Below are 27,339 nucleotides of genomic sequence, written 5' to 3'. Positions count from 1 at the left end.
TTATCAGTGTCTTTATAAACATTAATGTGGATGCGTTGATTGTGATTTATAAAGGAAATGTGCGCAGGACATGGCCTACGACCGGATTTATACATGTGAATATTTCTGTGCGTAGGTACTTTTCAAGTTTTGGCCGTACGCGATTTTCTGGTATGAAAGCTGCTCAATCTTTTATACGTGAGGCCCAAGCAGGACAGTGCTGGCAAAAAGTAGCAGACAAATTAAATGTGTAGTGGTGACCACAGTAGATGTTTTATCACTTATTACAGTAGACTACATATTTTTGTATTTTCATAATGTTTATCATCTTTAATACCATTTAATTTAATATGTGGTTCCAACAAATTCATGATGTAAATGACACCCTCACGAGAAAACCGATATCTCTTAAAAAGTATATAGTAGCTGTGCGAAAGGATCCTGTCTATCGCGATTAATTCGGGTAAGGGTTAAATTCCGCAAATTTTCCTTGCACTTTCCGCAACAAGTTGCTGTTGTTAAAACGGACAAGGCATGGCTGTGACAGACTTCCTGTATCACCTTTGCTCATAAAGCCGCAATCTAATCTTGTTTGTGTAAAATAAGCCTGCTCCCGACCAGGTTTAAGTTTACGGACCTGTTGCTATGACAGCAAGTCCATGAGCGTCGAAGAACCTAAACATCCAAGATCATGACAAATCGTCAATAATCAAATCCAGCTAACTGAGTTAGCGACGTACGAAGAACGGACCCCTGCTCTGGATCAAGTAAAAAGGAAACAAACTCACGCTATTTAGGAGTTTATAACAGCGCTATTATCCCTTTCTACTCACACAGAGCGGGTTTGCATGGATTACCTGTAGCATACTTGGGATCATCATCCTTGGAGTAGTTGTCTGCATGGACAGCTAACTGGGACAAACGGCAGATCCGCTTCTTATTTAATCAAACAATGTGAGTAAACTTCCCTTGTTCAGGTTTTACAGTGTCTGTGTTGTAGCAGGAGCTCAGCTGCAGAGGAGGATGGAGGACACAGACTGCCATGTGAGGCCTGTTGGCCAAGATCTTCTCATGTGAGAAGATCTTGAGGCCAAGATCTTCTCATGTGAGAGCAGCAAGAGAAGGGCTACCATCCCACCACAGCTTCCAATATCTCCCTGACAAACCATAGGACAATATTAGAGGACTGTTAAAGTAACACATTCAGTGTTTGGAGTCTACTGAACTCTGCTGTTTTAGTATTCATAAGTTCAGAACATTTGTATTCACAAGTTCAGAACATCCTCGTTATCCTAGTTATGTGGATTATTATCTTTCTTTTGTCCTTATTCAATTAATAAACAATTAGTTAATTATAAAGTGATTGTGAAGCTTGATTTTGATTGGTGCATGCCTGCTTGTTTGTTCATGCAGTTTGTCTTGTTGCTTTATTGTACTAACTCATCCATATATCATGAACACGGTAGGAATATGGTAGGCCTACCGGGCATGCACGTTGAATGGGGTAGGCCCTACCCCATTCAACGTGCATGTCAGTCAAACTCAGTCTCATATCTCTCTGAACAGTGACATGGAACACAGGGCAGATAGGGAGAGGAGGGGCGGACACAGTATTATTCTGTGTTGAATATGGCTTAATCAGCATTTCTAAAGAAAAGCGTTCCAATGGAATATGAATGCTAGTCTGTAACTAAAAACTAAACAGCAGTTGAGCTCATGTGAAAGTCTGTCGAGCGCAGCATTCAGCATTGTTGATCACTTCCTTTCAGAGAGAACGCTTTTCTATTGACCCGTCTGCTCTGTTTGACAACAGTGTGCCAACCTTGGTGTGACATCACTTCAGACGACTTTCTGTCATGTGACAGAAGGTTCCTGGGACACAGAGAGAAGGGGGGGGGGGGGGGGGGCAATCAGAAATGATCTGACAATAGAAAGTCCAGTTTTTTTAACCTTGAGTGGCAGCGTTTACTGTACAGGAAGGGGAAAGAGGAAATTGCACCGCTTGAAAACAAGGTGACGCCTACACACTTCTCGCAGACCAGACCGCGAGCAGACTGCGAGCAGACCCTTCTCTCGCAGAGCAGACCAGACCGCGAGCAGACCAGACCGTGAGCAGACCCTGCCTCCTGGACGTGCAGCTCCAGACACTCTCCACACGTCCGTGTGTAGCTCAGCTCAGCCTCTCTGCTTCTCCAGAAACATTGTATTATCAGACGTGACGGGTATTTTACGGTGTTTGTGGAACATCTGTGTTCTGGACTGAAGTTGACCTTCAGCACTCTGGGAGCGTGAAGGAAGAGTCTCCTGCCAGACTGGGAGAAGCAGGAAGTGACTGCTGTGTGTAGAAACCCCGGGGAGGTAAGTGGACGGCCCACTGGGGCTAACCAGCTAAATACAACTGATCAAATACACACAACCCTGGTCTGGTCATGCAGGACCCAAGGTTTTTTAAGTCAAACAGACGACACCATTTCACACATTTCTTAGGGAGACAGCTTAGCCTCCATTGCTGAATGGACCTCCACAGGTGATAGTAAAGATCCCCCCCCCTCTCTGTCTCTCCCTCCCCCCCCTCTCTCTGTCTCTCTCCCTCCCCCCCTCTCTCTGTCTCTCTCCCTCCCCCCCCTCTCTCTGTCTCTCTCCCTCCCCCCCTCTCTCTGTCTCTCTCCCTCCCCCCCCTCTCTCTGTCTCTCTCCCTCCCCCCCCCTCGCTCTGTCTCTCTCCCTCCCCCCCCCTCTCTGTCTCTCTCCCTCCCCCCCTCTCTCTGTCTCTCTCCCTCCCCCCCTCGCTCTGTCTCTCCCTCCCCCCCTCTCTCTGTCTCTCTCCCTCCCCCCCTCGCTCTGTCTCTCTCCCTCCCCCCCTCTCTCTGTCTCTCTCCCTCCCCCCCCTCTCTCTGTCTCTCTCCCTCCCCCCCCTCGCTCTGTCTCTCTCCCTCCCCCCCTCTCTGTCTCTCTCCCTCCCCCCCTCTCTCTGTCTCTCTCCCTCCCCCCCTCTCTCTGTCTCTCTCCCTCCCCCCCTCTCTCTGTCTCTCCCTCCCTCTCCCTACCCCCTCGCTGTCTCTCTCCCTCCCTCCCCCCTCTCTCTGTCTCTCCCTCTCCTTCTCCCCCCCTCTCTGTCTCTCCCTCTCTCCCAGCAGGTGGTATGAGGCTGCAGTACTGTCTATGCTGTGCTGTGGCTCTGCAGTGGCTGAGTAAGTACTGTACTGTAGATAGCACTAGTACCACACACAGGCTAACGACAGTACTGTACTGTAGATAGCACTAGTACCACACACAGGCTGAGTAAGTACACTACTGTAGATAGCACTAGTACTACACACAGGTTGTGGGGGCGGTCTTTAAGCAGGGTGTGGGGGTTATTTGAGGGGTAGGTTATCTGAGGGGGAGGGGGAAGGTTATCTGAGGGGAGGTTATCTGAGGGAGGAGGGAGGTTATATGAGGGGGGAGGTTATATGAGGCTACACAGTCAGTGTTCCTCTGTAAACAGCAGAGTGGAAAGGGGGAGGGCCCCAACAGTGCTGTATTGTTGCCATCAGCCATTATCTCCAGGGCTGCTGCTGAGCATGATTATCTCCAGAACACATCAGCTGCCTTCTGGTTCCTACTTCCTCTGATAAGTACTGCAGGGCCTCTTGTCTGACAGGAGGCCCAGACAGGAGGCCCTGCAGTACTTATCAGACGGGAGGCCCTGCAGTCTGATAAGTACTGCAGGGTCTCCCGTCTGATAAGTACTGCAGGGCCTCCCGTCTGATAAGTACTGCAGGGCCTCCCGTCTGATAAGTACTGCAGGGCCTCCCGTCTGATAAGTACTGCAGGGCCTCCCGTCTGATAAGTACTGCAGGGCCTCCCGTCTGATAAGTACTGCAGGGTCTCCCGTCTGATAAGTACTGCAGGGTCTCCCGTCTGATAAGTACTGCAGGGCCTCCCGTCTGATAAGTACTGCAGGGCCTCCCGTCTGATAAGTACTGCAGGGCCTCCCGTCTGATAAGTACTGCAGGGCCTCCCGTCTGATAAGTACTGCAGGGCCTCCCGCCTGATAAGTACTGCAGGGCCTCCCGTCTGATAAGTACTGCAGGGCCTCCCGTCTGATAAGTACTGCAGGGTCTCCCGTCTGATAAGTACTGCAGGGCCTCCCGTCTGATAAGTACTGCAGGGCCTCCCGTCTGATAAGTACTGCAGGGCCTCCCGTCTGATAAGTACTGCAGGGCCTCCCGTCTGATAAGTACTGCAGGGCCTCCCGTCTGATAAGTACTGCAGGGCCTCCCGTCTGATAAGTACTGCAGGGCCTCCCGTCTGATAAGTACTGCAGGGTCTCCCGTCTGATAAGTACTGCAGGGTCTCCCGTCTGATAAGTACTGCAGGGCCTCCCGTCTGATAAGTACTGCAGGGCCTCCCGTCTGATAAGTACTGCAGGGCCTCCCGTCTGATAAGTACTGCAGGGCCTCCCGTCTGATAAGTACTGCAGGGCCAACCGTCTGATAAGTACTGCAGGGTCTCCCGTCTGATAAGTACTGCAGGGCCTCCCGTCTGATAAGTACTGCAGGGCCTCCCGTCTGATAAGTACTGCAGGGCCTCCCGTCTGATAAGTACTGCAGGGTCTCCCGTCTGATAAGTACTGCAGGGCCTCCCGTCTGATAAGTACTGCAGGGTCTCCCGTCTGATAAGTACTGCAGGGCCAACCGTCTGATAAGTACTGCAGGGCCTCCCGTCTGATAAGTACTGCAGGGTCTCCCGTCTGATAAGTACTGCAGGGTCTCCCGTCTGATAAGTACTGCAGGGCCAACCGTCTGATAAGTACTGCAGGGCCTCCCGTCTGATAAGTACTGCAGGGCCTCCCGTCTGATAAGTACTGCAGGGCCTCCCGTCTGATAAGTACTGCAGGGCCTCCCGTCTGATAAGTACTGCAGGGCCTCCCGTCTGATAAGTACTGCAGGGCCTCCCGTCTGATAAGTACTGCAGGGCCTCCCGTCTGATAAGTACTGCAGGGCCTCCCGTCTGATAAGTACTGCAGGGTCTCCCGTCTGATAAGTACTGCAGGGTCTCCCGTCTGATAAGTACTGCAGGGCCTCCCGTCTGATAAGTACTGCAGGGTCTCCCGTCTGATAAGTACTGCAGGGTCTCCCGTCTGTCATACAGCAGGTCTGGGAGGATATACAACAGGGGGTCCCAACCTCTAAATCTATACTGACGACATACCACGGGTAAAACCTTCCCACAGTTTGATTAGAGATATTACGGTGCATCACTGCACCTAGATAACATGCACCGTATCTCTACAGAAAACAAAGAGTCCACTTTATATTGTCTTGCTGCTAGTTAGCTGGCAAACATTTAATTTCGTAAAGAAACAAGCTGATTCAAATGACTGTGCCAGTGTTGTCACAGCAACGCTCATCTGGCTGTATCTGCGTTGGAATAGTGATAGACGACAATTCAGTCAAGACACTCACATATTGATTTCACCATGTATTGATAACTATAGACATGGAACCCACACCCTATCGAAGGCTATTGCTTTAGTCTAGTACAACAGGTCTAGTACAGCAGGTCTAGTACATCAGGTCTAGTACAGCAGGTCTAGTACATCAGGTCTAATACAGCAGGTCTAGTACAGCAGGTCTAGTACATCAGGTCTAGTACAGCAGGTCTAGTACATCAGGTCTAGTACATCAGGTCTAGTACAGCAGGTCTAGTACATCAGGTCTAGTACATCAGGTCTAATACAGCAGGTCTAGTACATCAGGTCTAGTACATCAGGTCTAGTACATCAGGTCTAATACAGCAGGTCTAATACAGCAGGTCTAGTACATCAGGTCTAGTACAGCAGGTCTAGTACATCAGGTCTAGTACATCAGGTCTAGTACATCAGGTCTAATACAGCAGGTCTAGTACATCAGGTCTAGTACAGCAGGTCTAGTATAATACATGGGGTCTAGAATGTAAGCAGTATAGGATAGCAGGTCTAGTATAGTACATGGGGTCTAGTATGTAAGCAGTATAGGATAGCAGTATCTCTGCTTGTCTCCACAGTGCCAGGTGGGTCCCAGAGTGTGTCTGTCCAGATCCAAACCCCCCAGCCGGTGCATGTCCTCCCAGCCTCCGGGCTGCTGCTCCAGGCCCAGCTCAGCCCCCAGGTGTCCAGCGTGGCCTGGGAGCGGGAGCGGGAACATGGCAGCCATGTGGGGAAGGTGACCCTGGCTGTCTTCCCAGGTAAACCGTTAAAATGCGTGAGCCTTTGTGTAGTTTTGAGGAAGTCAACCTAATGTGTGATAACTCGGTTGTACGATCATTCGCATGGTTATTCTTTGTGTTAAGGAGCAACAGTTTGAGGTCATTTAGGGTTCTGTTGCTATGGGTGACGAGGGACCGCTTATCCCATGTCTCTGCACTGTGATGACGTTGTTGTCTTAGAGGCAGGGTGGAGGTGTTGTCTTAAAGGCAGGGTGGAGTGGAGGTGTTGTCTTAAAGGCAGGGTGGAGGTGTTGTCTTAAAGGCAGGGTGGTGTTGTCTTAGAGGCAGGGTGGAGGTGTTGTCTTAGAGGCAAGGTGGAGGTGTTGTCTTAAAGGCAGGGTGGAGTGGAGGTGTTGTCTTAAAGGCAGGGTGGAGGTGTCCTTGTCTTAGAGGCAGGGTGGAGGTGTCGTTGTCTTAGAGGCAGGGTGGAGGTGTCGTTGTCTTAGAGGCAGGGTGGAGGTGTTGTCTTAAAGGCAGGGTGGAGGTGTTGTCTTAGAGGCAGGGTGGAGGTGTCGTTGTCTTAGAGGCAGGGTGGAGGTGTTGTCTTAAAGGCAGGGTGGAGGTGTTGTCTTAGAGGCAGGGTGGAGGTGTTGTCTTTAAAGGGAGGGTGTAGGTGTTGTCTTAGAGGCAGGGTGGAGGTGCTGTCTTAGAGGCAGGGTGGAGTGGAGGTGTTGTCTTAAAGGCAGGGTGGAGGTGTTGTCTTAAAGGCAGGGTAGAGGTGTTGTCTTAGAGGCAGGGTGGAGGTGTCCTTGTCTTAGAGGCAGGGTGGAGGTGTCGTTGTCTTAACCCTCGTGTTCTCTTCAGGTCATTCTGACCCATCAGTCATTGTTACCCACCGTCGTATTGCGACACCTTTACCGCATACAAAAAAGTAAAGCATTTTCTTTTAACCGTCGGGCTGTCTCAGACCCTCCACATTGCGAAGGTTAAAAGAAAATTATTTTTATTTGTTTTTGTATTGGGTAAAATTGGGTAAACACAACAATGGTTCGTTATGAACCTTTGGGTCATGTGACCCGAAGGCAGCACAAGGGTTAAAGGCAGGGGGGAGGTGTTGTTGTCTTAAAGGCAGGGTGGAGTTGTCGTTGTCTTAGAGGCAGGGTGGAGGTGTTGTTGTCTTAGAGGCAGGGTGGAGGTGTTGTTGTCTTAGAGGCAGGGTGGAGGTGTCGTTGTCTTAGAGGCAGGGTGGAGGTGTTGTTGTCTTAAAGGCAGGGTGGAGGTGTCGTTGTCTTAGAGGCAGGGTGGAGGTGTTGTTGTCTTAGAGGCAGGGTGGAGGTGTTGTTGTCTTAGAGGCAGGGTGGAGGTGTTGTTGTCTTAAAGTCAGGGGGGAGGTGTTGTTGTCTTAAAGGCAGGGTGGAGGTGTTGTTGTCTTAGAGGCAGGGTGGAGGTGTTGTTGTCTTAGAGGCAGGGGGGAGGTGTTGTTGTCTTAAAGGCAGGGGGGAGGTGTTGTTGTCTTAGAGGCAGGGTGGAGGTGTTGTTGTCTTAGAGGCAGGGTGAAGGTGTTGTTGTCTTAAAGGCAGGGTGGAGGTGTCGTTGTCTTAGAGGCAGGGTGGAGGTGTTGTTGTCTTAAAGGCAGGGTGGAGGTGTTGTTGTCTTAGAGGCAGGGTGGAGGTGTTGTTGTCTTAAAGGCAGGGTGGAGGTGTTGTTGTCTTAGAGGCAGGGTGGAGGTGTTGTTGTCTTAAAGGCAGGGGGGAGGTGTTGTTGTCTTAGAGGCAGGGTGGAGGTGTTGTTGTCTTAAAGGCAGGGGGGAGGTGTTGTTGTCTTAAAGGCAGGGGGGAGGTGTTGTTGTCTTAAAGGCAGGGTGGAGGTGTTGTTGTCTTAAAGTCAGGGGGGAGGTGTTGTTGTCTTAAAGGCAGGGGGGAGGTGTTGTTGTCTTAAAGGCAGGGGGGAGGTGTTGTTGTCTTAGAGGCAGGGTGGAGGTGTTGTTGTCTTAAAGGCAGGGGGGAGGTGTTGTTGTCTTAGAGGCAGGGTGGAGGTGTTGTTGTCTTAAAGGCAGGGTGGAGGTGTTGTTGTCTTAAAGGCAGGGTGGAGGTGTTGTTGTCTTAGAGGCAGGGTGGAGGTGTTGTTGTCTTAAAGGCAGGGGGGAGGTGTTGTTGTCTTAGAGGCAGGGTGGAGGTGTTGTTGTCTTAAAGGCAGGGTGGAGGTGTTGTTGTCTTAAAGGCAGGGTGGAGGTGTTGTTGTCTTAGAGGCAGGGTGGAGGTGTTGTCTTAAAGGCAGGGTGGAGGTGTTGTCTTAGAGGCAGGGTGGAGGTGTCGTTGTCTTAGAGGCAGGGTGGAGGTGTTGTCTTAAAGGCAGGGTGGAGGTGTTGTCTTAGAGGCAGGGTGGAGGTGTTGTCTTAGAGGCAGGGTGGAGGTGTTGTTGTCTTAAAGGCAGGGGGGAGGTGTTGTTGTCTTAAAGGCAGGGGGGAGGTGTTGTTGTCTTAAAGGCAGGGTGGAGGTGTTGTTGTATTAAAGGCAGGGTGGAGGTGTTGTCTTAAAGGCAGGGTGGAGGTGTTGTTGTCTTAGAGGCAGGGTGGAGGTGTTGTTGTCTTAGAGGCAGGGTGGAGGTGTTGTTGTCTTAAAGGCAGGGGGGAGGTGTTGTTGTCTTAAAGGCAGGGGGGAGGTGTTGTTGTCTTAGAGGCAGGGGGGAGGTGTTGTTGTCTTAAAGGCAGGGGGGAGGTGTTGTTGTCTTAAAGGCAGGGTGGAGGTGTTGTTGTCTTAAAGGCAGGGTGGAGGTGTTGTTGTCTTAAAGGCAGGGGGGAGGTGTTGTTGTCTTAAAGGCAGGGTGGAGGTGTTGTTGTCTTAGAGGCAGGGTGGAGGTGTTGTTGTCTTAAAGGCAGGGGGGAGGTGTTGTTGTCTTAAAGGCAGGGGGGAGGTGTTGTTGTCTTAGAGGCAGGGTGGAGGTGTTGTTGTCTTAAAGGCAGGGGGGAGGTGTTGTTGTCTTAGAGGCAGGGTGGAGGTGTTGTTGTCTTAAAGGCAGGGTGGAGGTGTTGTTGTCTTAAAGGCAGGGTGGAGGTGTTGTCTTAGAGGCAGGGTGGAGGTGTTGTCTTAAAGGCAGGGTGGAGGTGTTGTCTTAGAGGCAGGGTGGAGGTGTCGTTGTCTTAGAGGCAGGGTGGAGGTGTTGTCTTAAAGGCAGGGTGGAGGTGTTGTCTTAGAGGCAGGGTGGAGGTGTTGTCTTAGAGGCAGGGTGGAGGTGTTGTCTTTAAAGGGAGGGTGGAGGTGTTGTCTTAGAGGCAGGGTGGAGGTGTTGTCTTTAAAGGGAGGGTGGAGGTGTTGTCTTAGAGGCAGGGTGGAGGTGTTGTCTTAAAGGCAGGGTGGAGTGGAGGTGTTGTCTTAAAGGCAGGGTGGAGGTGTTGTCTTAAAGACAGGGTAGAGGTGTTGTCTTAGAGGCAGGGTGGAGGTGTCCTTGTCTTAGAGGCAGGGTGGAGGTGTCGTTGTCTTAGAGGCAGGGTGGAGGTGTTGTTGTCTTAAAGGCAGGGTGGAGTTGTCGTTGTCTTAGAGGCAGGGTGGAGGTGTTGTTGTCTTAAAGGCAGGGGGGAGGTGTTGTTGTCTTAAAGGCAGGGTGGAGGTGTTGTCTTAAAGGCAGGGTGGTGTCGTTGTCTTAAAGGCAGGGTGGTGTCATTGTCTTAAAGGCAGGGTGGAGGTGTTGTTGTATTAAAGGCAGGGTGGTGTCATTGTCTTAAAGGCAGGGTGGAGGTGTCATTGTCTTAAAGGCAGGGTGGAGGTGTCGTTGTCTTAAAGGCAGGGTGGAGGTGTTGTTGTCTTAAAGGCAGGGGGGAGGTGTTGTTGTCTTAAAGGCAGGGTGGAGGTGTTGTCTTAAAGGCAGGGTGGTGTCGTTGTCTTAAAGGCAGGGTGGTGTCATTGTCTTAAAGGCAGGGTGGAGGTGTTGTTGTATTAAAGGCAGGGTGGTGTCATTGTCTTAAAGGCAGGGTGGAGGTGTCATTGTCTTAAAGGCAGGGTGGAGGTGTTGTTGTCTTAGAGGCAGGGTGGAGGTGTTGTTGTCTTAAAGGCAGGGTGGAGGTGTTGTTGTCTTAAAGGCAGGGTGGAGGTGTTGTTGTCTTAGAGGCAGGGGGGAGGTGTTGTTGTCTTAAAGGCAGGGGGGAGGTGTTGTTGTCTTAGAGGCAGGGTGGAGGTGTTGTCTTAAAGTCAGGGGGGAGGTGTTGTTGTCTTAGAGGCAGGGTGGAGGTGTTGTCTTAAAGTCAGGGGGGAGGTGTTGTTGTCTTAAAGGCAGGGTGGAGGTGTTGTTGTCTTAAAGGCAGGGTGGAGGTGTTGTTGTCTTAGAGGCAGGGGGGAGGTGTTGTTGTCTTAAAGGCAGGGTGGAGGTGTTGTTGTATTAAAGGCAGGGTGGAGGTGTTGTTGTCTTAAAGGCAGGGTGGAGGTGTTGTTGTCTTAGAGGCAGGGGGGAGGTGTTGTTGTCTTAAAGGCAGGGTGGAGGTGTTGTTGTATTAAAGGCAGGGTGGAGGTGTTGTTGTCTTAAAGGCAGGGTGGAGGTGTTGTTGAGATGCACTTTTTGTCATATTTTCTTAAATAAACTTCAGTAAAAATAAATCAGATAACGGTAATTAACACAACCTATCATTAAGTTCGGACAGAACTTAATGATTGGACGGCATTCGGACCGAATGCAATGATTGGACAGGATACTTGTTTACCTACCTCCTAGCAGTAGTCAGACAGCACGTTCATGTATTTCGGACGAGTGGCCTTGAAGGGAGGGGTGAGATATTTTGGTTTGAATCCTTTCAAACTCAAGCCAAAATTGGTAGGTTCGCAAAACTTACCTACCCTGCCTTTAAACTCGTCATGCCCCACCTAGGTAACCCCTCCAGCGGGCGTGTTCGTCTGAAGCAGCAGGGGGCGGTGTTTAGCCTGGAGGGCTTCACCACGGCGGACAGCGGCCGCTACACGGTTACCGTCACTGACCGGTCGGGTGCCACGGCGACGGCGGAGTGCATAGTTACAGAATATGGTAGGATGAACCTAGAGTCTGCTGTGTATGACCCTTGACTTTCGTTTGACCTCTGACCCCTATCTGCCTGTCTCCGGGCCTCAGTGGCAGTGCATCACGTGTCTGTGAGCGTGAACGCGTCCCACGCCTCCCTGTTCTGTGCTGAGGCCTGGGGCAGCGAGCCCCGCTTCACCTGGCTCCATGACAACGCTGCCGTGACAACAGCCCTGGGCCGTGTGTCCGCGGACGGGAAGACGCTCTTCTTCTCCTCCACGCCCGTCTGCGGGCACTTCACCTGCGTGGTGAGCAACCGGCTGGGCCACAGCTCTGCCACCTACACCGCAGGTATGCTCCTGGAGACACACACCTGTAGACCTACACACCTGTAGACCTACACACCTGTAGACCTGAACCCTGTAGACCTGAACCCTGTAGACCTACACACCTGTAGACCTACACACCTGTAGACCTGAACCCTGTAGACCTGAACCCTGTAGACCTGAACCCTGTAGACCTACACAGCTGTAGACCTGAATCCTGTAGACCTGAACCCTGTAGACCTGAACCCTGTAGACCTGAACCCTGTAGACCTACACAGCTGTAGACCTGAATCCTGTAGACCTGAACCCTGTAGACCTGAACCCTGTAGACCTGAACCCTGTAGACCTGAATCCTGTAGACCTGAACCCTGTAGACCTGAACCCTGTAGACCTGAATCCTGTAGACCTGAACCCTGTAGACCTGAACCCTGTAGACCTGAATCCTGTAGACCTGAACCCTGTAGACCTGAACCCTGTAGACCTGAATCCTGTAGACCTGAACCCTGTAGACCTGAACCCTGTAGACCTACACACCTGTACAAACATAGCTGCAGAGCTGTCCTGGAGTTAACTGTGAGTGTGGTGTGTGTCGTCAGAGCCCTGCCGGAGAGAGGGCGGGGGAGGGGCGGGGGAGTGGGCGTGGCTGCTGGTGCTGCTTGTCCTCGGGGGAGTACTGGCCTTCCTGCTGTGGAGGTACACACACACACACACACACACACACGTATACACACACACATACACACACACGTATACACACACACATACACACACACGTATACACACACACACGTATACACACACACACGTATACACACACACACGTACAGTATCTACACACACACATGTATCTACACACACACACGTATACACACACACACACGTATACACACACACACGTATACACACACACACGTATACACACACACACGTACAGTATCTACACACACACACGTATACACACACACACGTATACACACACACACGTATACACACACACACGTACAGTATCTACACACACACATGTATCTACACACACACACATGTATACACACACACACGTATACACACACACACGTACAGTATCTACACACACACATGTATCTACACACACACACATGTATACACACACACACGTATACACACACACACCACGTACAGTATATACACACACACATGTATCTACACACACACTAGTCGTGGGCAATGCCTGATGATGGATTATTTGTGTTCAGGAGACGCAGGCAGACGCTCCGCAGAGGAGAAAGGCTGCAGGAACACCTGGAGGAAAACCTGTAGCCCCGCCCACCTCCCCAGCCCCGCTCACCCCAGCCCTCCCACTGAGAGGTTGAGGCAGCACAGGAAGAGGGCAGAGCCGCATGGAGGAGCTTCCTGTCCAGTAACAACATGACCTTTCAGTGCTGGAACAGGGAAGAGACCTGCCAACTGGACGATGGCAGGTCTCCACTGGACTTTCTTTACTCTCTGGCCTCTGTATATTGGCCAACATTTGACATTTATATATTTTTATATACACTTTCCTGTATAAACCCACATCTTAGTTATCGTTATTGTATTTTGGGTTGTTTTTGTATAAATTGTTTAAAAACAATGTTGTTTTTAATAAACACCTCAAAGGCACCAGGTTGTGTTATTCAAGTTAATTTAAAAGCAGGGTTTATGAGAGAGCAGCCTTCCAGCAGAATCCCAGGTGTGAGGCGGGGGGGTGTCAGGGCGCGGTGGGGAGGGGTGGGGCTCCAGGCGTTGCCGCGTCTGGTTGCTACGCAGGGTCAGTTCCAGTGCCTCGTGCTTCAGGTCCAGGTTGAACTCAAGACGTGCAAGATGTTCCTCCAGGGTCTTCAGGGTGTGTCTAGTGCACAGCAGGTAGTTAGTCACTGGGATAGGTATTAGGAGGAAATGGGTACTGGACTAGGTACGAGGACGTCTGGATTACACACTAGGTCATGGGTTCTAGGTTTGGTTCTAGGCACTCACTGAAAATGGCCAGGTTCTAGATACTAACTGACACTGGGCCAGTTCATAGGTTCTATGTTCTAGGTACTCACTGACACTGGGCCCGGTGTTGCTTCAGAGCTGCAGTAGAGACTTCCAGCTGCTGGGCCTCATCCACCAGGCTGGACTGCACCTGGTCATTAGCCACAGAGTAAACACACACACACACGGTCTTAATGATCAGAGACACAGTGTAAACACACACGCACCCTCCTACTCACATTCTCATATACCCCCTCACACACACCCTCACACACACCTGGTCCATGCAGAGCTCTGTGCCAGGCCGGTAGGTCCTGCTGTCCAGCCTGGTGTGGACCAGCTTCAGGTGGGCATCTCTGGCCACCAGCTCCTGCTCCACACCGTGGATCGCCCTCTCCAGCTCTGAGATCTCCTCTTTGGTCTGGCAGGAAAGACAGACCCCAACGAGCACAGATTCACAACACACCAGAGAAAGAAGGGGGGGTTCTGTTAGAGGACAGCTTTTAAACTTCCTCATGCCCAGCACCACTCAATGTGACCTCTTCAGTATGCAGGCTGTCTGTAGTCCTAGTCCTCACACATCCTCACCCACACACACCCTTCCCCCTCCATCACCCCTCTCCGGCAGTGTGTTCTGGGTTGAGTGGCAGTGTGTTCTGGGTTGAGTGGCAGTGTGTTCTGGGTTGAGTGGCAGTATGTCCTGGGTTCAGTGGCAGTGTGTTCTGGGTTGAGTGGCAGTGTGTTCTGGGTTCAGTGGCAGTGTGTTCTGGGTTGAGTGGCAGTGTGTTCTGGGTTCAGTGGCAGTGTGTCCTGGGTTCAGTGGCAGTGTGTTCTGGGTTGAGTGGCAGTGTGTTCTGGGTTGAGTGGCAGTGTGTTCTGGGTTGAGTGGCAGTGTGTTCTGGGTTCAGTGGCAGTGTGTCCTGGGTTCAGTGGCAGTGTGTCCTGGGTTCAGTGGCAGTGTGTTCTGGGTTGAGTGGCAGTGTGTTCTGGGTTGAGTCAGCTCTACAGGCTGGAGCAGTGACCCATCACACAGCCATGAGAGCTTGAACTGTGCTGGTCTCTTAGGTCCCTCCCTGCGCTGCTATTGTTAGAGTCCAGGACTTCCTCTCCAGGACAAGTACTCATGTCTGTGGAGATACTGTACTGCTGCCCAGCTGGGATTAGAGGGTCACACACACACACACACGGCTGGGTTCGGACACACACACACACACACAGTGGACTAAGAGTGTACAAGGCTGGGTTCAGACACACACACACACACAGTGGACTAAGAGTGTACAAGGCTAAGTCCGGACACACCCCAGGCCAGCAGGGGGAGGAGCTACATCATCTTTAACCCTCAAGGAGCTCTCCTTATCCATGTAGGAGAGAGGCCTTGGGCCGGTTGCACAAAACACCTTAAGTTAGGATTTTCCTTAAAGTAAGAGTTAAGGTTTCCTTAAAATATAATCGGTTGCACAAAGCACCCTTAAGTCTTCTCCTTAAGGTTTCCTTAAATGTTCCCTTAAGTATTTAAGATTTAGTATTTGTTTAAAATCAATGTTTGCTCTTCTTGTGTGAAGTACAACTTGTCCATGTTTGTAATTGGTCATATTTTCCTAACATCATTCAGACCAGGTCCGGTTTAAACTAACTACAGATCAGACCAGGGCTGCGTTTCCCGATAACGATGGATCGTAGCAACGATCGAGCAAAATAACGAAACCATCGATATTTCTTACATGCGTTTCCCAAACATTTTACATTTACATTTAGCAGACGCTCTTATCCAGAGCGACTTACAGTAAGTACAGGGATATTCCCCCCGAGGCAAGTAGGGTGAAGTGCCTTGCACAAGGACACCTAGTCATTTGGCACAGCCAGGAATCGAACCCATAACCTTCAGATTACTAGCCCGACACCCTAACCGCTCAGCCACCTGACTCCAAACATGCTCGTAAGGAGTAGGCTAATCTATGCGCTTTCAAGAGCTACGAATTTTCAAGAGACACTTTAGCTACGGTGTCTTTGGGAACGGCCCGTAAAACTAAGATTCGTCATACGATGGATTCTACGATCAACTTAGGCTTACGACGCTTTCGGGAAATGCAGCCCAGGACAGTAGAGGCCAGGTCAGTAGAGACCAGGTTAGTAGAGGCCAGGTCAGTAGAGACCAGGTCCAGTTCAGACCAGGTTAGTAGAGGCCAGGTCAGTAGAGACCAGGTCCAGTTCAGACCAGGTCAGTAGAGACAAGGTCAGTAGAGACCAGGTCCAGTTCAGACCAGGTCAGTAGAGACAAGGTCAGTAGAGACCAGGTCCAGTTCAGACCAGGTCAGTAGAGACAAGGTCAGTAGAGACCAGGTCAGTAGAGACCTGGGGCCTCATGTATAAACGTTGCGTACGCACAAAAAGCTTGCGTACGCTGGTTTTCACGCACACTTTGTGATGTATAAAGATTTACTTGACGTGAGAATGTGCGGGCCGTCACGGAAAGTTTTGAGCAGACGTGAGAATGTGCGGAACGTCCGCAAAGTCTTGTCTGGCTCTGTAACGTGGCGAATTCTAACTGAAAAGAAAAGTGCCGAAACTCACCAAACATTACAAAATAAAGTTTCCACTACTACATTTATGACGTCGACTATTCAAAAAACATAAAAATAAAAGTTTGATCATTAATGTGGATGATCACATCAAAATGCCAAAACAGGAAATGCTATATAGCCTTCTGTTTAATCCGCCACCACTTAATAACTTCTGTTAAACTTGAGGGTGTCAAACGAACGACAAAATCACTCAGGAAATGCATGTCACACTAACCCTATAGCTGCCATGCTGTTATGTGCCACCACTCATTTCTTCATTTAAAGTTTTACATCGGACCATTTATTTTTAATTTCTGCCATGGTCCGGTTCACTGAATCCACATAATTTATGGCCCTATAATAATAGTGATTTTATTTGTAATGCACTTCACATTTAGCTAAATCTCAAAGTGCTACAGGTTCAAAACAAGAAAGGGCGCAAATAGTGACAGTTTTCCACTCCGCCGACTTTCTTTTGTCGCTAATACCTGATGACAGGCCAACAAACAGGACACATTTTCTCGCCTCCACCTCTGTTGTCAGAACCTCGATCTCACAGTCACCGTATTTCTTCGAATAAACGCTGCAGCGTTTATTAAATAACGTTCATTTTTGGTGCGGCGTTTATTCGAGGGTGGCGTTTATTCGAAGAAATACGGTAATTCAGACAAAGAAATGACCTCAGGAGCGCATTTATAGTCCATCTGCATATTCATTTATGGGAGGAGGCAAGGCGGGGTCAGTGGCTCGTTCACGTGCGGTCAATCTCAAGTTGATTGTGATTTATAAAGGAAAGGTGCGCAGGACCTGGCGTACGACCGGTTTTATACATGTGAATATTTCTGTGCGTAGGTTCTTTTCGAGTTTTGGCCGTACGCCATCTTCTGGTATGAAAGCTGCACAATCCTTTATACATGAGGCCCCAGGTCCAGTTCAGACCAGGTCAGTAGAGACCAGGTCAGTAGAGACCAGGTCAGTAGAGACCAGGTCAGTAGAGACCAGGTCAGTATAGACTAGGTCCAGTTAAGACCAGGTCAGTATAGACCAGGTCCAGTTAAGACCAGGTCAGTAGAGACCAGGTCAGTAGAGACCAGGTCAATATAGACCAGGTCCAGTTAAGACCAGGTCAGTAGAGACCAGGTCAGTAGAGACCAGGTCAGTATAGACTAGGTCCAGTTCAGACCAGGTCAGTATAGACCAGGTCAGTAGAGACCAGGTCAGTAGAGACCAGGTCAGTATAGACCAGGTCAGTATAGACTAGGTCAGTAGAGACCAGGTCAGTATAGACCAGGTCCAGTTAAGACCAGGTCAGTAGAGACCAGGTCAGTAGAGACCAGGTCAGTAGAGACCAGGTCAGTAGAGACCAGGTCAGTAGAGACCAGGTCAGTATAGACTAGGTCCAGTTAAGACCAGGTCAGTATAGACCAGGTCCAGTTAAGACCAGGTCAGTAGAGACCAGGTCAGTAGAGACCAGGTCAATATAGACCAGGTCCAGTTAAGACCAGGTCAGTAGAGACCAGGTCAGTAGAGACCAGGTCAGTATAGACTAGGTCCAGTTCAGACCAGGTCAGTATAGACCAGGTCAGTAGAGACCAGGTCAGTAGAGACCAGGTCAGTATAGACCAGGTCAGTATAGACTAGGTCAGTAGAGACCAGGTCAGTATAGACCAGGTCCAGTTAAGACCAGGTCAGTAGAGACCAGGTCAGTAGAGACCAGGTCAGTATAGACTAGGTCCAGTTAAGACCAGGTCAGTATAGACCAGGTCCAGTTAAGACCAGGTCAGTAGAGACCAGGTCAGTAGAGACCAGGTCAATATAGACCAGGTCCAGTTAAGACCAGGTCAGTAGAGACCAGGTCAGTAGAGACCAGGTCAGTATAGACTAGGTCCAGTTCAGACCAGGTCAGTATAGACCAGGTCAGTAGAGACCAGGTCAGTAGAGACCAGGTCAGTATAGACCAGGTCAGTATAGACTAGGTCAGTAGAGACCAGGTCAGTATAGACCAGGTCCAGTTAAGACCAGGTCAGTAGAGACCAGGTCAGTAGAGACCAGGTCAGTATAGACCAGGTCAGTATAGACCAGGTCCAGTTAAGACCAGGTCAGTAGAGACCAGGTCAGTAGAGACCAGGTCAGTATAGACTAGGTCCAGTTCAGACCAGGTCAGTAGAGACCAGGTCAGTAGAGACCAGGTCAGTAGAGACCAGGTCAGTATAGACCAGGTCCAGTTAAGACCAGGTCAGTAGAGACCAGGTCAGTAGAGACCAGGTCAGTAGAGACCAGGTCAGTAGAGACCAGGTCAGTATAGACCAGGTCCAGTTAAGACCAGGTCAGTAGAGACCAGGTCAGTAGAGACCAGGTCAGTAGAGACCAGGTCAGTAGAGACCAGGTCCAGTTCAGACCAGGTCAGTGCTCACCGTGCAGTGTTTCCAGCGGAGGTGGTTGAAGGCCTGGTGGAGCAGGTGGGTGTTCCTGCGCAGGCTGAACCCTGATCTGCTGCTCTGGGCTTCAAGGTCTGCCTGGCTCTACACACACACACATACACACACACAGCAGTAACATCACACACACATACACACACACAGCAGTAACATCACACACACAGCAGTAACATAATGTACACACACAGCAGGAACATCACATACACACAGGATAGTCATCGACACACACAGGAACTTCCTACTCAGGAACGTCTTCATGTTTTACATGCTAACATGACCAGATCGTTAGAGAGAGCCATAAACATCCTGGTGTTATAGAAGCTACGCTGCACGCCCAGCGACCCTCACGTCCTCACTTCCTGTCGTCCTGGAGGGACCCCTGGAGTTGCCAAACACACCCCAGCCTGACTTCCTGTTGCACTATCAACATGAGCCCCTCCACACACACACATGGTCATAATAATGTGTAAAACGATCAGGGAGGATTTTCAACCGGTCATCTCTCGATCAGCAGTCCAATGCTCTAACCACTGAGCTATACCCATCCCCATGTTCTACCCCTGAGCTATACCCATCCCCATGTTCTACCACTGAGCTGTACCCATCCCCATGTTCTACCACTGAGCTATACCCATCCCCATGTTCTACCACTGAGCTATACCCATCCCCATGTTCTACCACTGAGCTATACCCATCCCCATGCTCTACCACTGAGCTCTACCCATCCACATGTTCTACCACTGAGCTATACCCATCCCCATGTTCTACCACTGAGCTATATCCATCCACATGTTCTACCACTGAGCTATACCCATCCCCATGCCCTACCATTGAGCTATACCCATCCCCATGCCCTACCACTGAGCTATACCCATCCCCATGCTCTACCACTGAGCTATACTCATCCCCATGCTCTACCACTGAGCTATACCCATCCCCATGCTCTACCACTGAGCTATACCCATCCCCATGTTCTACCACTGAGCTATACCCATCCCCATGTTCTACCACTGAGCTATACCCATCCCCATGTTCTACCACTGAGCTATACCCATCCCCATGTTCTACCACTGAGCTATACCCATCCCCATGTTCTACCACTGAGCTATACCCATCCCCATGTTCTACCACTGAGCTATACCCATCCCCATGCTCTACCACTGAGCTCTACCCATCCACATGTTCTACCACTGAGCTATACCCATCCCCATGTTCTACCACTGAGCTATACCCATCCCCATGTTCTACCACTGAGCTATACCCATCCCCATGTTCTACCACTGAGCTATACCCATCCCCATGCTCTACCACTGAGCTCTACCCATCCCCATGCTCTACCACTGAGCTATACCCATCCCCATGCTCTACCACTGAGCTATACCCATCCCCATGCTCTACCACTGAGCTATACCCATCCCCATGTTCTACCACTGAGCTGTCCCCTGTGCTTCTCACCTGTGCCCTGGCAGAGGTCATGCTCTCTCTCAGCCTCAGAGATGCCTGCATCTCTTCCTGGGCCTGGCTCATGTTGCGCTGGCTAAACAGTGACCACTCCTGGTGGGAGGAGGAACTGAAGGAGACAAAAAACTGATCAAATCAGGGTCAGTGTTGAGAGAGTGATGATAACATTTATTTCATTTAGAAGACACTTTTATTCAAAGCAACACACAACTGGTGCATGGAATATGCAACTGGTAGACTGCAAATCACAATGTTGCAGTTGCTTTGGATAAAATAATCAGTTAAATGAATACATGAATAAATATAGAAAGTACAGAATAACATCAGGGATCAGCATTTCAGCAAAGTAACCACATCTCAGCTACAAGACACAGTGTAAAGTAACATCTCAGCTACAGGACACAGTGTACAGTAACATCTCAGCTACCAGACACAGTGTAAAGTAACATCTCAGCTACCAGACACAGTGTACAGTAACATCTCAGCTACCAGACACAGTGTACAGTAACATCTCAGCTACCAGACGCAGTGTACAGTAACATCTCAGCTACCAGACACAGTGTAAAGTAACATCTCAGCTACCAGACACAGTGTACAGTAACATCTCAGCTACCAGACACAGTGTACAGTAACATCTCAGCTACCAGACGCAGTGTAAAGTAACATCTCAGCTACCAGACACAGTGTAAAGTAACATCTCAGCTACAAGACACAGTGTAAAGTAACCACATCTCAGCTACAAGACACAGTGTAAAGTAACATGTCAGCTACCAGACACAGTGAACAGTAATAAGATCTGACTGGGGCTTTGCCTCCTCACCCTGCAGGCATGTGGGTGGGGCGGGGCTTGAGGGAGAGGCCTGTGGTCTGGTCTGTGACAGACAGGCAGGCCAGTTCCACATCCAGGGCCTCCACCTTGTTGTTAAGGTCAAAGGTCAGCAGCTGGCGAGTCTCCTGGAGGCGGCTGAAGAACATATGTAGCTTAGCGATGCTAACTTGTCTATAACACAGGTAGCTTAGCGATGCTAATGGTCCATAACACATGTAGCTTAGCGATGCTAACTTGGCTATAACACAGGTAGCTTAGCGATGCTAATGGTCCATAACACATGTAGCTTAGCAATGCTAACATACATGTGTGTGTGTGAGTGTGTGAGTCTCACCAGAGCACCAGGAAGGCCTGGCTGCTGAGTTCCTGCAGTTGTTGCTGTGTGAGGTCGATAAGCTCCGCCTCCCTCCTCAGCTCCGCCTCCACGCGGTCGGAGATCAGCTCTCCTCCTCTCCGCCCCTCCCCCAGCGCCCAGCACTCCTCCACCACCTCCACACGTGCGCCCAGCCCCATCAGCACTTCTTCTAACTCCTGCCTCGCCTGGAGGGGGAAACAGAAGGGGAGGGAGAGAAAGAGTTAGAGTATGAGAGAGAGACATATGGCAGGGGGGAAGAGAGGGATAAGAAGCAAAACAGTAAACATGTTGTCCTCCACCAGTGATGTGGTTCAGAGGGACGCTACCCGACACAAGACTGACAGGACAAACATTTAGAAACGATGTTCTGGTTTGGTCACGTCTGTGGGGCTAGCCTGCCCCACAAACTTCTGAAAATATAGCGTCAACAGGCAGGCTGTAACCATAGTAACAACGATTGCATGACAGGGTTACACAAAGTCGGTGCTTCAGCTTACACAAACTGTGTTGGGCAACAGCGGACTGAGCCACCCTCTAATGTGCCCTCCCCCCCCGGTTTAGTCAGTGACCAGACTGCCTCCTAGTGGCACAAACTCAGCATTACAGTTTGAATAACCTACACTAGTCCACCCAAGATCTCCCCAAAAGCTGAGGGAGGCAGAGAGAAATAAAAGAAGAGAGGAAGGAGGGGAGGAAGAGAGACAGAAACACAGAAACACACGGAGACAGAGGGAGATGGGGGGGAGGATGAGACAGAGAGAAAGGGAAGGAGGGGGAGACAGAGAGAAAGGGAGGGAGGGGGAGACAGAGAGAAAGGGAGGGAGGGGGAGACAGAGAGAAAGGGAGGGAGGAGGAGACAGAGAGAAAGGGAGGGAGGGGGAGACAGAGAGAAAGGGAGGGAGGGGGAGACAGAGAGAAAGGGAGGGAGGAGGAGACAGAGAGAAAGGGAGGGAGGGGGAGACAGAGAGAAAGGGAGGGAGGGGGAGACAGAGAGAAAGGGAGGGAGGAGGAGACAGAGAGAAAGGGAGGGAGGGGGAGACAGAGAGAAAGGGAGGGAGGAGGAGACAGAGAGAAAGGGAGGGAGGGGGAGACAGAGAGAAAGGGAGGGAGGAGGAGACAGAGAGAAAGGGAGGGAGGGGGAGACAGAGAGAAAGGGAGGGAGAGGGAGACAGAGAGAAACTAACAAAGACGGATGCTAGTGAGATTATCATTCAGGGAAGTGAGTGGGAGTGTGTGTATGAGTGAGAGTGTGTGTGTATGAGTGTGTGTGTATGAGTGTGTGTGTATGAGTGTGTGTGTATGAGTGTGTGTGTATGAGTGTGTGTGTATGAGTGTGTGTGTATGAGTGTGTGTGTATGAGTGTGTGTGTATGTGTGTGTGTGTATGAGTGTGTGTGTATGAGTGTGTGTGTATGAGTGTGTGTGTATGTGTGTGTGTGTATGAGTGTGTGTGTATGAGTGTGTGTGTATGTGTGTGTGTGTATGAGTGTGTGTGTATGAGTGTGTGTGTATGTGTGTGTGTGTATGAGTGTGTGTGTGTGTATGAGTGTGTGTGTATGAGTGTGTGTGTATGTGTGTGTGTGTATGAGTGTGTGTGTATGAGTGTGTGTGTATGTGTGTGTGTGTATGAGTGTGTGTGTATGAGTGTGTGTGTATGAGTGTGTGTGTATGAGTGTGTGTGTATGAGTGTGTGTGTATGAGTGTGTGTGTATGCGTGTGTGTGTATGAGTGTGTGTGCATCTGCTGAGAGTCCCTGAGCACCTGAGTGAGAGCGTGGATCTCTGTGTCCAGGTGGTGGGAGCAGCGCAGCAGGGCGTGTCTCTGCTGGGAGATCTCCTGGAGCCGGGTCTCTAGACGCCCCCTGAAGTCCCGCTCCCCACACACGGCCTGGAGGACACACCGGGGGAACCCATGCTACCACACTTACTTTCTGTTCTTTTATAGTTTTTTTATGGTCTTATTTTTTACCATTTTACATTTCCGATGCAGTTTGTGACCTGGATGTGAAAGGTGTTTATACACTTGACTTACTTAAGCTTTGTTTAGTTTTGTTTATATACCATGTCAGGTTTCCTGTGATGTAGTAATCAGTCTTGCTATGTGTGTGCTTTGTAATATGTTGGCAGTTCACATTCTCCAGGAAAGTGCTCGATCTGTCTCATTTCAGAGAGGTCAGGGAAGAATTTTAAAATTTCTCCTATATTGATATGTTTATAGGCTTCCCTCTGGAAAATTAGTGTCAAACATCAGTGTTTGAATTCCCCTCCCTTCTGTGAAGTGCACTGTGTTGCCACCTGGTATGAAATGCGCTCTATAAATATTGTTTGATTTGATGGGGTGGGGGGGGGGTATGTGTGACATCTTGACCCTGTGATGTCATAGTCTACCTTGCAGGTTGTCTCAGCGGTCAGAGCCTGCCCCTCCTGCCGCGCCCTCTCTGATTGGCTGCGGTGGTGCTCTGCGGCGTCTGAGAGCAGCTTGTTATTGGTCTCCCAGTCTGTCATGCTGTACCCACGGCCTGGTTTCCTGCTCAGCGAGGCCATGCTCGAAGCTGTGTAATTAATCTGTGGAGGGGCACATGCACCTAAAACTGTTTATATTTGATTCATTTAGCAGATGCTTTCATCCAAAACATGCAGCAGTTGTTCCCCAGACTGTGTTGGACTCTCAGCCGTGACTTGGGAGGTAGAGAGGGTTGTCCACTCATCGCAAGGTTGGTTATTTGTTCCCCAACCCCTCCTGGCCAGGTGGGGAAATGACCCTGAGCTAGACAGAAGACACTGATGAGCAGGCCAGAGCATGTCCGCTCCGTGCCAGAGCATGTCCGCTCCGTGTCAGAGCATGTCCGCTCTGTGCCAGAGCATGTCCGCTCCGTGCCAGAGCATGTCCGCTCCGTCACTGTCAGTGTGTGTAAGAGTGAATGACAGGCAACTGTAAAAGGCTTTGTCTGCTCCGTGAGGTGCTGTTAAATGCAGTCCATTTACCATCTGAACCCTCAACACGGTAACTGCAGTCCATTTACCATCTGAACCCTCAACACGGTAACTGTCATCTGGGTTAAGGAAGTGACTAAACACTATCAGGGCTCTCAAGTCTATTGCATTAGCCGTGAGACTCGCGTATTTCAACAATTTCTCACGCTCTTACGCAACACCTTGTATTTCTCACGCTGAGAAGGGATAACTTGTCCCTCTATATACACTTAATGGACGAGGCGCAGGCATACGGAGGGAAGTTTTCTGCCGAGTTGAGCGCTGTCTCGAGGTATACAGAATTGAATGGCCCCTACCAGCCAATCAGAAACATAACCAAACGTTTACAGATAGCCTAGGGCCTAGGCTATGGTATCTATGGTATCTCATGCCAAAATGTTCATAAAACCTGAGAGCCCTGCACTACCCTTCTATAGTAGGCTACGAATGAACCACTATCCTCCAAACATGTAATCTAGACTCAACTATAAGTCATCCAGGTAACGTCGGGCTTGATTTCTGCGCTGCACTCTCCCCCTTTCGCAAAGTTAGACCGGATGTTCTGTTGTTAATGCTCAGAAAATCTTTTTTAAGGAGAGGGAGGGGGGAGGAGTAAGTTATTTGTGACCATGTCAGTTGATGCTCATAAGATCTTTCCGTCTTGGATTTTTGGAAGGATACATGCCTGTAAATTTGATTTTTTATTTTGATTCAATTTAATCCATCTTCCCCCTATGCATGTATTGGTTCAGTTCCAGTATCGTAAATTGTGAACGGAAGTTAGGCTATATACTTATGGTGCTAGGCTGTAGCGCGTCAATGAGACGAATACTTAATTTGCTTCGTTTACTATTAATACCCAATCCCACGCCAATTTCTCTGATGATTAATTCATAATAAGGTTACAAAATCCCATTATCTAAAACTCCATTATCAAACATGAATATTTAATTTTTGTTACTCACCAGCGGAAAGCTAATAAGGCAGTTATGCGACACCTGCAACCTCTCGAACTGGCCTGTTAACACAACGTGCGTATCCAGGCAACGACGGGTACTGTTAGGTCATAATTGATCGCAACCTTCAGTGGTGGAATTTGTTTACAAAGTTTACCTACATTATACACACTACCCTGGCAATGAGGACACATGTCCATTTCCAACATTACGTAGACTACATGCGACTGCGCATCGATATTATGTCTTCTGTCCTGCTCTATGGTCCTACTAAGAGATTTTTGAAGAGATCTGCCAATTTGCAGTAATACCCGGTTGGCCAGTCTGACAGGATGAGAAGTTAGGACAACAGAACCAATGTGTTTCCCTGTAATAAATACACAAAGAGTCAGAGTAAAGCAATGCTTTTTATTGCAAGTATTAGTGAAATATACACTTCAAACTGAAGCAAAGCAACACTAAGGCTGTTAACCTAAAATATAGTTATAAAACAGAGATATACATTTAAAACTATAACATAAACAAAAATGACGTTGTGTCCTTGGGCAAGGCACTTCACCCTACTTGCTTCGGGGGGAATGTCCCTGTACTTACTGTAAGTCGCTCTGGATAAGAGCGTCTGCTAAATGACTAAATGTAAATGTAAAACTGAAAATAAGAATCGTTTGTAGCCTACAACAGAGTATTTGAAACACACAGAGGGGTCGGGGTGAGACGCGGGCGGCTGGTCGCTGTCGTCTAACATTCAGCTGGTGACATTCAGCGGTGTCTACGAGTCGTCTGGTCCGACATCACTTGTGATGCGACAACGCTGACAGCTGCACAACAGCTAAACCACTAAAGTCTACACAGTGGAAAACTTGTATAAAGAAATGTAGAGGTCAACATTCTCAGTGTGTCATATGACGGTGTACAAAGTGGGGGGAAAGACAGAGTCAGATAATCTCTTTCTGCAATATTTGGTTCGTTATCCTAACTGGAATGCAAATGAATTGAAAACAAGCCATATTTGCACGCCCACAGGCACGCCCACAGAACAGACGGTTCAAGATGTTTAAGCAGAAACGGCGCGTGTATCCGTGCACGGGACGGACAGGCACCCGCGCCTCTAACCTTCAGGTGACCGGCGGACCGAGCAGGGAAATGAAAGAGCGATTCATTACAGCACGTGGCTCTTCAGGAGAAGCGTTCACAACCGTCCTGTTCTCACCCTGCTACGCCCAGTGATCGCCTTTACAATGAAGGGCGCAGTTGAAATAAAATGCATTTTATTCTTCTTCTTATTAATCGCAGTCTGTGAGCGGGGACAGCTTGTTAAGGCGTTCCTACCGTCAGATAGAAACACCTGCAGCTTTGTTAGTGGTTAGACGAGGGCTGTGGAGCAGGCTCGTTCCCACGTCTCCAGGAGTCCTGGGGTGCAGGAACGCATTTAAGGCCGAGGCTAGTTAGTTTCTCTGGGACATGAGACGTGACCTTCTGTAAAGGCTTGGATGGACTCTCCATGCACGGGCCCTACTGGATATGGAGGCTGCACCCTTCACTTCCACCAATCAGACTGCTAGACCCAAGGGTCTGCCTACACCCCCCCCCCCCACCCCCACCCCCCACCGTGTCATTGTGCTTGTGTTGTGGGTAGAATAAGGCAGCAACAGGGAGGGGGAAGGGCCAGGATCTCAGCTCTATGGCTCCACCCCCAGCATGGAGGGGGAGGGGCCAAACCCTCAGCTCTCTGGCTCCGCCCCCCAGCTTGTTGCCAGATTCTGCGGAGACTCCAGCCGCTTCTATGCACTCAATAAATAAACCATAAAATATTTCGCATATATATTTCATATATATATTAAAAGGAACAACACATTTAAATAGGACAAAATTAAAAAGTCGGCTCAATGAAGAACAACTTTCGAAGTGGGATACGAGAAAAGAGAATATCTTAGTTATACTTCTGTCTCTAAAATAGTTATAGGAATAATGTGATCAGGCATTGCTCGAGCTTTACACCGTAATAATCAAAGCGACATTTGCAGCTCCTCACTTGTGGTAAACATCTGCAGCATAGCAAGGTACGAGAGATGTTTCTGAGATCTCTCGTTTACAGGTACCCACCGGACAACCCCCTCCCCCCAACATGTAACCATGACTACCATTGCCTATCAGCTTGCACCATACAGCCCCAGAATGCTGAACAGCGCCCCCTATCCTTCCATCACAGGAACAGAGTCTGGCTGCTAGGACAACGCCAAGGGGGCAGGGCTAACCTGCTGATGCACCTCAGACACACACGCTAGCTCCACCCAGCTGCCACAGTCACTAAGGAGACC

The 27,339-nt window shown here is 49.7% G+C and overlaps 2 protein-coding genes across 4 annotated transcripts; one reads left to right on the top strand and one right to left on the bottom strand.

Moving 5' to 3' along the window:
* Positions 1-1,898: 1,898 nt before the first annotated feature.
* On the top strand, positions 1,899-13,093 carry si:dkeyp-97a10.2 (limbic system-associated membrane protein). 2 transcript variants are annotated; one of them, XM_062466445.1, is made up of 7 exons: positions 1,899-2,337; positions 3,116-3,169; positions 6,009-6,188; positions 11,004-11,156; positions 11,241-11,480; positions 12,052-12,148; positions 12,688-13,093. In XM_062466445.1, exons 2-7 carry the CDS (start codon positions 3,121-3,123, stop codon positions 12,749-12,751), a joined length of 783 nt encoding a protein of 260 aa, XP_062322429.1. In that variant the 5' UTR covers positions 1,899-2,337; positions 3,116-3,120; the 3' UTR covers positions 12,752-13,093. The 2 variants fall into 2 exon arrangements, with proteins under 2 accessions (XP_062322429.1, XP_062322428.1); XM_062466444.1 differs by having other exon boundaries at positions 3,113-3,169.
* On the bottom strand, positions 13,087-25,112 carry LOC134024053 (tektin-2-like). Of its 2 annotated transcripts, XM_062466441.1 has the most exons (10): positions 25,031-25,112; positions 23,481-23,657; positions 22,855-22,980; positions 21,074-21,279; positions 20,731-20,874; positions 19,905-20,019; positions 18,426-18,533; positions 13,725-13,868; positions 13,519-13,598; positions 13,087-13,322 (listed from the first exon to the last, which is right to left on the bottom strand). In XM_062466441.1, the coding sequence occupies exons 2-10, from the start codon at positions 23,634-23,636 to the stop codon at positions 13,118-13,120; spliced, it is 1,284 nt and encodes a 427-aa protein (XP_062322425.1). In that variant the 5' UTR covers positions 23,637-23,657; positions 25,031-25,112; the 3' UTR covers positions 13,087-13,117. The 2 variants fall into 2 exon arrangements, with proteins under 2 accessions (XP_062322425.1, XP_062322427.1); XM_062466443.1 differs by lacking the exon at positions 18,426-18,533.
* Positions 25,113-27,339: the final 2,227 nt, after the last annotated feature.

This window comes from Osmerus eperlanus, chromosome 7 (assembly GCF_963692335.1).
Source record: "Osmerus eperlanus chromosome 7, fOsmEpe2.1, whole genome shotgun sequence".
Taxonomy (NCBI): domain Eukaryota; kingdom Metazoa; phylum Chordata; class Actinopteri; order Osmeriformes; family Osmeridae; genus Osmerus; species Osmerus eperlanus.
The sequence above is the reverse complement of the archived record's forward strand: the minus strand, read 5'-3'. Positions and strand labels throughout refer to the sequence as shown.

Coding starts and splice junctions, on each gene's coding strand:
- si:dkeyp-97a10.2 (XM_062466445.1), top strand. CDS start 3,121: ATGAGGCTGCAGTACTGTCTATGCTGTGCTGTGGCTCTGCAGTGGCTG. Junction 3,170..6,008: donor TGTGGCTCTGCAGTGGCTGA/GTAAGTACTGTA, acceptor TTGTCTCCACAG/TGCCAGGTGGGTCCCAGAGT. Junction 11,157..11,240: donor GTGCATAGTTACAGAATATG/GTAGGATGAACC, acceptor TCCGGGCCTCAG/TGGCAGTGCATCACGTGTCT.
- LOC134024053 (XM_062466441.1), bottom strand. CDS start 23,636: ATGGCCTCGCTGAGCAGGAAACCAGGCCGTGGGTACAGCATGACAGAC. Junction 21,280..22,854: donor AGATCCACGCTCTCACTCAG/GTGCTCAGGGAC, acceptor TTCCCCCTCCAG/GCGAGGCAGGAGTTAGAAGA. Junction 20,875..21,073: donor CAGGCCTTCCTGGTGCTCTG/GTGAGACTCACA, acceptor TATGTTCTTCAG/CCGCCTCCAGGAGACTCGCC.